The sequence below is a fragment of the Alosa alosa genome, chromosome 8 (genome assembly GCF_017589495.1).
Source record: "Alosa alosa isolate M-15738 ecotype Scorff River chromosome 8, AALO_Geno_1.1, whole genome shotgun sequence".
Classification (NCBI taxonomy): Eukaryota; Metazoa; Chordata; class Actinopteri; order Clupeiformes; family Clupeidae; genus Alosa; species Alosa alosa.
Window position 1 is genome coordinate 27,112,142 of NC_063196.1, and position 10,274 is coordinate 27,122,415.

General features: G+C 43.7%; 1 protein-coding gene across 2 annotated transcripts in view; it reads left to right on the forward strand.

Moving 5' to 3' along the window:
- The window catches only part of ppp2r5a (protein phosphatase 2, regulatory subunit B', alpha isoform), a 71,045-nt gene extending 61,670 nt beyond the window's left edge, over window positions 1-9,375 (forward strand). Inside the window, exons 6-13 of one of the 2 annotated variants that reach the window (XM_048250073.1) lie at window positions 3,828-3,887; window positions 4,063-4,171; window positions 4,280-4,333; window positions 4,547-4,597; window positions 4,975-5,094; window positions 5,604-5,731; window positions 6,658-6,778; window positions 7,709-7,944. In XM_048250073.1, the coding sequence (XP_048106030.1) occupies window positions 3,828-3,887; window positions 4,063-4,171; window positions 4,280-4,333; window positions 4,547-4,597; window positions 4,975-5,094; window positions 5,604-5,731; window positions 6,658-6,778; window positions 7,709-7,735 (670 nt within the window). In that variant the 3' untranslated portion in view covers window positions 7,736-7,944. Of the gene's footprint in view, window positions 1-3,827; window positions 3,888-4,062; window positions 4,172-4,279; window positions 4,334-4,546; window positions 4,598-4,974; window positions 5,095-5,603; window positions 5,732-6,657; window positions 6,779-7,708 lie in introns of both variants that reach the window. The other variant, XM_048250072.1, reaches the window with a different exon arrangement.
- Window positions 9,376-10,274: the final 899 nt, after the last annotated feature.

Consider the following 10,274-nt stretch of genomic DNA (forward strand, 5'->3'; position numbering starts at 1 on the left):
GTTAGCAAAAGCCGGAATGTTAAACTTAACTAGCTTACAGAAGCTAGCAGGCTAAGGGTAGAAAGTTGTTTGGCAGGCGATATATCAGACCAGACGCTATCAATGGTTGCGACAATGGCATAGTACAGTGTTTATTCCTTGCTAGAGTTTTACAAATTTAAGCAAAACAATGTCAAACAAATCGCATTTCAACAGATTCAGCGGCCATTACCGGTGTCATCCGCCATCTTAGTTTGCCTTCATTTCCCTCTCCTCTCTCTCTCATCTCTTTGCCCACATCCTCTCCCCTCTGTTTCCATCGCCTCCTCTCTCACTTTCTCTCTTCTCTTCCCTTCCTCACACTCCATCCCTCTCTCCCTCCTACCTCTCCCTTCATGCTGTCTTTATCTCGCTCTTCCTGCCCTCGTCACGGTAACTCTGGAACCTCTTGTTTTCCACTCTGGCCCTCTGATTCCAGCAGGACTGGGAAACTACACCCATGCACAGCCATCTTCGCTCCTCAATTGTCTATTACACCTGAATGGTGCTTCCCTGATGCTGTATGGAGTGATTTCACAACTTTTAACACCTAGTCAATGAACAATTGGCCCTTGTGTAAATGAGCTATCTCAGCCTAAGTGATCATGCGTGTGCAGAATGCAGGTGAACTCTGCGAACACAGCCAGGTCTTTGGAGTTCCTAGCTAGCTGTGGGTGCCCAGCCTGGCTGTGTGTCGCCAGTCCAAATTAGGGCTGTTATTTTTGCAACTGCGTTCTAATCAGCGGTGTCTGCCAAATGCCCAAGTCATGTGAGAAAGCGCCACATATTTCACATTCCTGTTGTCGCCAACACAATTCACCTCTGCCTATCTGTTCTAGGGGCCTGCATTAGTCAATGAGTAACTGTATGTGTATGTAGTGTAACTTTGTGTATAAGCAAATGTGTGTGTACTATGTGTGCTGTGCTGTGTGAGTGCTATGTTTGAGCCCCCTCTTAGTCAGGCATCCATTCTCTCTCTCTCTTCACCCCCTCTCCCTCCCTTTTTCTCCCTCTCCTCCCTCTCCCTGTGTATCTCATTCTTTCTTTCTTTTTTTCTTTCTCTCCTTTTCTCCATCTCTCTTTCTGTCAGCGTGGCACAGAACCCAGCGGAAGTGCCCGCTCAGGGCCCATCTGCCTCCGGGCACAAAAATAGCGCCGGGCCAGTTCTCACTCTGCCCACTCGCTGCCAGCTGGGCTCGGGTGAGAGTGGCACCCTCTGCTGCACCCCCTAAAATAGGACACCCTGGAAAAGGGAAGGCTTCGCCCGGTGCCCATGGGGTGAACAGCAGTGCCAGCATCCGTGGTGGCAGCCTGCGTTGCAGCTGGCACGCTGCCTGGCATGGCGGTTGGCACGGGCGTCCATGCCAAGCACTCATAGCCCTTTACTTATCGTGTACTGATAAGGCCACCTATGCCTCCTGAGTGCTGAGAGCTGCCAGGTACTGGCCTCCATGGAGACTGGCAGTGCTGAGGGTGATATGTTATGACTGTGCAACAGGGGAATTGAACTTTGCTGTGACCTTGGAATGACCTTGCTGGGGCAATATTTGATATTTCAGTCTCTTGTAGGAGCTTTGAAACACTGTGTTTTAAAACCCCTTTTTAACGTGCACATGTAAATGAATAACTTGGCTTAATGATGAACGAGGCGCCCGTTTGATAGCCGCACAGTCAGTACGGACGGTCTGAAGAAATCCTGTACTTCTGGGGTTCAAAAGGAAGCAGGTCAATGAATGCCAGAGGTGGACAGTCGATTGAACTGGAGAATGACGTGGGAACCAATATACAACAGAGACATTAACCCATAAAAAGTCAGTGAAATGTAAATGTTTTTTGTTAGGGATTTGCCTGCTTTGTCTGTAGTCACACAGAAGAGTCAATTCACTTAAACAACACTGCTTGCACTAGAGTTCAGGACGATGTCACAGTCCAACGTCGCTGGTCCAACAGCTCTTTCATCCAGAAAATGTTTACTAGCACAGCCAGTCGGTTTTCACAACCTGGAAACCTTGTCACCATCATCACCTCCCTTTTACATTACATTACATTACAGTACATTACATTTGGCTGACGCATTTTTAACCAAAGCGACTAACAACATGGTAACAGTTTAAGTTTTAAAGCCATTCTCTCAACAATTCTCTCAACCAAAAGGTAGAGTACAGTAAGAATAAGTGCATCAGTGAGTGCTGTTTTTAAACAGTTGAGTGTCAGTTCAAGACAGGAGGTAAGTGCTAGGATCAGCAAGATTAGTTGTAAGTAGTGCTATGAGAGGAGATGTTCTCTGAAGAGCTGGGTCTTCAGGAGTTTTCTGAAAATGGAGAGGGATGTCCCTGCCCTTGTAGGAACTGGCAGTGCGTTCCACCAACGAGGAACAACAGATGAGAAAAGTTTGGATTGGCCTGGCGTGCCCGGGTGGTAGAGCTAGGCGTCGTTAGATCTGAGGGCGCAGTGGTCTGGAGGTAGCGTATGTCTGTATGAGGGCATTCAAGTAGGTGGGAGCAGAACCGGAGACTACTTTGTAGGCAAGCCTTAGAGCCTTGAATTTGATGCAGGCCGCCATAGGTAGCCAGTGCAGCTGGATGAGCAGCGGGGTAACATGTGCCCTTTAGGGTTGGTTGTAGACCAGGCGTGCCGCCGTGTTCTGGATCATCTAAAGGGGTTTCACTGTGCAGGCTGGGAGACCTGTCAGGAGGGTGTTGCAGTAGTCAAGTCGTGAGGTAACTATTGCCTGAACGAGGAGTTGGGTAGCATCTTGAGTCAAGTAAGTCCTGATTTTCCGTATGTTGCAGAGTGTGAAACGGCACGACCGGGCGACATGATCTGAGAAGGTTAGTTGGTTGTCGAGAACAACTCCTAGATTTCTTGCAGCCCTGGTAGGTGAAACAGACAGGGAGTCAAATTTGATGTTAATGTCATGTTTATGGTAGGTTTCAGTTTTTGAGAGGTTCAGCTGGAGGTGATCCATGTAGCTATGTCTGAGAGGCAATCCGAGATCCGTGCTGAGACCAAGGGGTTTTAGTGAAAGGAAAAAAAACAAATCGCTTAACAGCTCATTAGTTAATTAGCCGTGCAGCCGGATGATATAATCAAGAGTAACGTCCAGGCCTCGGCAAAAATAGGATTTTGTTAAGTTTGTTTGGTTGGCAGCAAACGAGTAGCAGAATGATCATTTTCTTATACTATGAATAGCGAAAAAATAACTGTTTATTTTACTATCTGTGGAAAATAACAAGCGGCTCTGGGACCAGTTAGACCCGGATAAACAATTATCAGCACATTATTGCATCAGGACATAACAACCGAATTTGCCAATTTCTCTGCATTCGCAGTTCCTTTCAGTGAACAAAACTTTAATTCTGCCGCCACTCCCACTGAGGCCATGGGCATTCCAGGACCTTCTCACTGGACCTTCTCGCTGGACCTTCTCTGTGACTCATTAGCAGCAAAATCCGAACCCTTACAAAGCACAGACCTAATATGTAGCACTGAGTGTGGTGTATACACTGATCTATAAAGAACACTTCTTTATAGATCAGTGTGGTGCATAACACAAGTCAGGCCAGGGTTGAATAGGGATCCATAATGGAGGACGTTGTCCACAAGGAGCACAGATGCACTTGAGGACCGTGGAACACAACGGGGTTGTGAGGAGGTCCTGTGAGGAGGTCCTGTAGGGGTTGTGAGGAGGTCCTGTAGGTGTGGAACACAACGGGGTTGTGAGGAGGTCCTGTAGGGGTTGTGAGGAGGTCCTGTAGGTATGGAACACGTGTGGTGTCTCCGCTCATCATGTCTGTCTGTGTCTGCAGGTTCATCTACGAGACGGAGCACTTCAATGGGGTGGCAGAGCTCCTGGAGATCTTGGGAAGGTGAGAACACACACACACACTTTCTCTCTCTCACACACACACACACACACACACAGATTTTGATGTTCTTGTGACAGTCGGGTAGTGAGGTGGCAGTATATCTGTGGTGATGGTGAGAAGATAGTGTGGGGGTGATGGGTGCAGTAAGGGAAGTGTGCTGTGTTTGTCTCTGCAGCATCATCAACGGCTTCGCCCTGCCACTGAAGGCTGAACACAAACAGTTCCTCATGAAGGTGCTCATCCCTCTGCACACAGCCAAGGCACTGGCGCTGTTTCATGCACAGGTAAGACACACACACACAGACACTAGTTTTCACTGAAACACTAAGGAATAATGCTGAAATATTGCTGGCTTCCCATGCCTGATGTGTTTGCATGTGTGTGTTCCTCAGCTGGCCTATTGTGTGGTGCAGTTCCTGGAGAAGGACCCCACCCTCACTGAACCGGTACTGTACCACATAGCCTCCATCATGTGCAACAGACTATGTACAGCGTTATAGCACATGAACATTTCTGTCCTTTTTTAACATAGGGTTGATTTGCTCTATCTAAACAACTAGGACCTTTTGTCTGGTGGATACCATTTTGAAAAAGGATTGCTGTGATGGAAATTCCTGAAGTCTGAACTCACAGATGTTGCGTGTAAACCTTTTTTATAGGTTATCCGAGGACTCCTGAAGTTTTGGCCCAAAACCTGTAGTCAGAAAGAGGTAAGAGTCGTCCTTGCACTGCTTCACTTCAGATATTTTTAAATCACCTTTTAACTGTCTCTTACAGGAATTTTTTACATTTTCCACACATTTTCACACCCTTTGGAAATACTGTATTCCTATATGAACAGCAAAACCCACACCCTGTGACTAAATGCACACACACACATACACACACACACACACACACACACACACACACACACCATTCAGCAGTTCCGGTGCTGCCAGGTTATTCGTCTCTCTGTCCCTCTTCCTCTGGATTTTCCCCTAAGTGTGCAATTCCCCTTCTGGTTCACTAGAGGGCGCTATTGAGCTAATATTTCCCCTCATCGGGCTCATTTGCTGTCCCCCTGTGGTCACTCTTCCAACTACAGGTGATGTACCTGGGCGAGATCGAGGAGATTCTGGACGTGATCGAGCCAACCCAGTTCAAAAAGGTGCAGGAGCCTCTCTTCAAGCAGATCTCCAGATGCGTGGCCAACCCCCACTTCCAGGTCTGGCCACTCTTACTGCCTTATATCTGCTGACCACCTCCCTCTGAACAAATGATTTATTTGCCACTGTAATATTATGTACTCAATGAAATGTGTCAGCCATTTATCATGAGCTATTTGGTGTGCTATTTCACTGATATGTGTTACATATATCAGTTGAGTTCAGTTTTTATTTGTCATTGTTACAGGATAACAACGAAATGTTGTTAGAGCAAAAACAGACAGGCATATAGTTTGAAGTTGTTCACCCGTTTGCCTTATATCAATTTACATCCCCATGAATCACCTATTACTTTGTACCTAATTTAGCTCCCCATAAATACCCCCTAGAAAACCCCATAAAATGTCCAGTAAAGTGCTTGGTGCAATATGCACTAACCATTACATTTTACAAATAGAGACTATATTATAAATGGGACAAATGTGACAAGTAGGGTGTTCAGTGTGTTGTTTTCATATTGTATTGTGTGGCACTGAATTGAGATGAAGTGTTTCGCTGTGTTATGTAGGTGGCGGAAAGGGCGCTCTACTTCTGGAATAATGAGTACATCCTGAGCCTGATCGAGGAGAACATCGGCACGGTCCTGCCCATTATGTTTGGAAGTCTGTACCGTATCTCCAAAGAGCACTGGAATCCGTATGTTCACACACGCACACACACAGTCACATTTTAAAGCTTCTATTTGGAGCTTAACATGGAAACACTGATGGAAGTATGTTACAGATTTAGACAGGTCTGATCAAACACAGAATGCTTTGTGCCATTCAGCTTTCTACACTAGTGGTTATGGGTAGACATGGCATTGCCGTCTCCAAATGGATACACTAGCTGTTATTGCTGAAATGGAGCAGTACTTTGCCAGTCTTTTTGCATTTGGCTTGCTTAGTCAGTCCACACAGTTATAGTTTGTTTGGGCACATGCCTGAGACTCCCAAACATAAGCACTATAAGTTTGCTTTGAAACCCCAGGTATGTGATATTTTAGCAGCTTGGAGCGGAAAACAAGTGACCATATACAAAGCAATAGAACATCCTATTTCAACAATTCAGAATATGGAGTGGGACAGTCACAGGAAATGGCCTGCAAATGATAGAAACACCAGTTCTTCCTGTAACCTGAGGCTTGTCCAGTGCTGTGCGTTCTGTGAGCACTTCATTTTGAGGATGGCTGCCCTCACACCTTTTGTTGGTAGCTGCCACTGCGTGTTCTTCAGCTGAAAGGTTGCGCCCAGGTAAATGAGCAGGTCCGTAATGACCTTATGCACGAATTCGACTGTAGCGCTGTCCGGTCTTGCCCACTTCAGATCTATTCCAGTCCGGCGACAGAGGTCGTTTAGGTCGAGACAGTCCGACCTCACCAGAATCCCGCCGCTTCGACACACACACACACACACACACAGACACTTAATCAATCAATATTCTTAGACCTCAATGGGTTTTGTAATTTTGACTACCAGACACATCCATCCTCTAGTCTAGAGTATTAAGTTGGATGCATTGACATGAAATACTATTGACTAACCTTTAATCATCTGTTTGTCTGTCTGTCTGTGCATGTGTAGGACAATCGTAGCACTGGTATACAATGTGCTGAAGACCCTGATGGAGATGAACAACACTCTGTTTGACGAGCTCACAGCTTCCTACAAAGCTGACCGCCAGCGGTCAGTGTCATTACAGCCTGTCAGTCACACTCTCATGCATGCTCTTGTCCTGTCAGTCACACCCCCATGCATGCTCTTGTCTTGTACTCCCCCCTTTCTCTCCCTCTCATTTAATTTCTCCCTCTCTCTCTATCTACCTGCCAACCTATCTATCTGTCTGTCTCTCTGTGTGTGTGTGTGTGTGTGTGTGTGTGTGTGTGTGTGTGTGTGTGTGTGTGTGTGTGTGTGTGTGTGTGTGTGTGTGTGTGTGTGTGTGTGTGACCTGATCTGGCAAAATGAGTGACTGACCCAAAATTGAGATTTTGGTATCAATGGAGGACACAGTTAGCTTTAAAACGGTATCCTGATCAAAGTCATCGCGAATCGTTGTCAAGACAGCATTCAGCAATTCTGGTATCCCACCATCTTTATCCAATTAAAAATGAGAAAATCCCATTTGAAGTTATAGGTTACAGGCAGGTACAGGTAGGATATGCCCACTTATATACTTTTTTAACTTTACATTCCTGTCTCGACTATGAAACTTAATATAAATTAATTTTGTATGTCTCGTCTTTCATATAACACCAAAAAAGAAAAATAGATATTTTCTGTGGATTTTGAAGTAATCGGCCTGTATCTCGAAATTAGAATTTGCGACTTGGAACTCATTTTGTCAGATCGGGTCACATGTCTATCTCTCTCTCTCTCGTCTTCTTTCTCACTAATACTTTCTCACTAATTCCGCCCTTTCGTTCTCCTTGTCCTAGTAGTAATCACATTTCCTAAAAGGGTTGCCTCAGCTGTCAAAGTAAACGGTAAAATGGATTTATTGATTGAACCAACACTCCACAATCCTGCCATATGGAAGTCCCAGTACCACGCACACACACACACACACACACACACACACACACACACAAACAAACTAAGGCACTAATGCAAGACCTGCTCCCTTCCCCCCTGACAGAGAGAAGAAGAAGGAGCAGGAGCGTGAGGAGTTGTGGAAGAAGCTGGATGAGCTCCGGCTACGCGACACGCAGAACAACAGCCACGGAGTTTCCAACGCCCTCAACAACAGCAGTAACAACAACAACAACAACAACAACGCCGACTCCAACCACCATGACAAGAACGCCGACTCCGACTCCGCCGCCGACACCACGAAGGATGGCGTCACCACAGAGCAGGGCGCTACCATGGAAACCAAATGACACCAAATCCTTGTTTTTTGACTACTTTTCTTGCCAGTCTGAGATTGGTGTGTGACTATAAAGGAAGTGGGGATTTTTGGGAACAGAACAGAAAAGAAATAATAAATATATATATATATATATATATATATATATATATATATATATATATATATATATATATATATATATATATTTAGAAAACAAACAGCAGAAGGTTGCATTGGAGACCTCAGTATAATAAAATGTATAGAACTACTTCAGTTGCCAGCTGTGTGGCAGAGAAATTATATTTCAAGAACATTTAAGACTATTTTTGGATGTTAACGTGTGGCCACAGTATATTATGAAACTTTTAACTTTTATTTTTTGGTCTGATCAAAAGATTTATCCTTTCACATCTAGTTTCTTATCTGAGAAATGAACTTTTTTGTGATGTTTAAATGTATTAATGTGGGAGGAAAGGTGGGGAAGACAAAAGACTTGAAAAAAAAAGTTTCTGATTGTGCTGCACTTAGACAGACTCCATAAATGGCTATTTTAAAAATAATTGTGTGTTTTATATGTGCTTTTCTTCACTGCTGCCAATGCTGGGGGTGCAAATGTTTCTGGCTGGAGGAATTTGTGTGTATGCATCTGAATGTGTGTGCGTGTATGTGTGCATCTGTGTGTCTGTGTTTAATATTAGTTTAGAATGTTGGTGAGAAGACATTATGACTTCACAATGCTATGAGGTTCTGGTTGGGGGATGCGTGAGTGGGGTGCACACTGCAACTTTGCTGGGAAACTACTCTGAGATTATATGTGCAGCCATGGACTATTTAAGTATTAGATCAGCTATAGCTGCTGAATGTGCACACAAATCTAATGTTAAGCCAGCTGGCATATTTTTTCCCATAAATTAAGATTAATAAAGGATGGTAATAGACCAGAGATGAGCCATATATTTTTCCCATGCAAGAGTGTCATTTTAATATATTTTTTTAATGGATGTTTGAAGTACTACTCTGCTCAAAAGGACTTTGTGGTAGCAAACTCAAAATGTTAAGGCCTTGGATAATGATTTGTACCGGAGTAAAAACATGGAAAACTGCGCACAGGTGGTGTGTCATAAATGTTTAATAAAGATGCAGGAGGATCATGTCATCACCCGTGCAAAAAAATGACCAAGTACCACCTTTGAGCCGATTTTCTTGTGTATGCTCCATTTAGGGCAGTCACTGGCCACTGCAATCTTGAATAGGCGATGGTGGAAAGGGGGTTTGGGGTGGTTCAGGATGAACGTCTGTTCTCTGTGTGTGTGTCTAGTCTTTCTGATGCCTTTCTGTCAGTGTACCATTCCAATCTCTGTGACATACAATCGTGTGGGGGAAACTGTTTTGTAATGAAAGACCACAAGTGGTTTTGAACACCGTTGAAAAATAAAGTCTACCTTATGTTTCTACTCAATTTCCCTGCTTCTCATTATTCCCACATTATGGCGCACAGCCACATTTTCACCACGTGGTGGCTCCAGCGTCCAGCTCATGGGGAAATAAAAGCGGTTTCTGTCGACTGTGTACATGTAGTGATGTGAATCGACTTGTAATTATTTCATTAGTTAGCGTGTTTACCATTTTCCTGGAAATGGGCAAACGTGTTTTCCACTTCAGCTGTGCAGAGCTGTGCTCTGCATGTAAAATTTAAAATAACAAGGTAGCCTATTTTAAAACTCTTTCCTCGGGTTTTGCTTTGAACTAGGCTACAATTCTGCATATAGCCTAGGTTTGTCAAAGTCTTCTCAGCATTCAATTATTTCCATGTTATATTTTATTATTTTGTAGTCTTGCCTAATTGCTCCAAATGCCAATGATAATATGTAAGCAGAGGCGGACAGAGTACACAGATTCATTACTTGAGTAAAAATACAGATACCCTTTGCTAAATTTTACTCAAGTACAAGTAAAAGTACAACAGTCAGATGTCTACTAAACTTTTCTAAATATTGCATTACTACTGCCACAGTGCTTACATTTATGTACAGAAACGTCCTACATGAAGTCATGAAAAATTTTAATACCTTGGAGAATGTAAAAGGAATTGAAAGTAAAATCAAGTCATTTTCATCTTTTTACCATGTTGCCAGGGATGGGCAGTATTTCTAATACATGTATTTTAAATATGTATTTCAAATACAAAATACTATTTTGTAACTGAAACACTTGAAGCGAAAACTATCATTAACTTTAAATTAACCACGATCATGAGTGCTATATTGCTTTTATACAACAATTCTACCACAAACTAAATAATCTGAAAACACCCCATTATTGTTTAAAAATGTTAATTTTGACATTGTTCTTA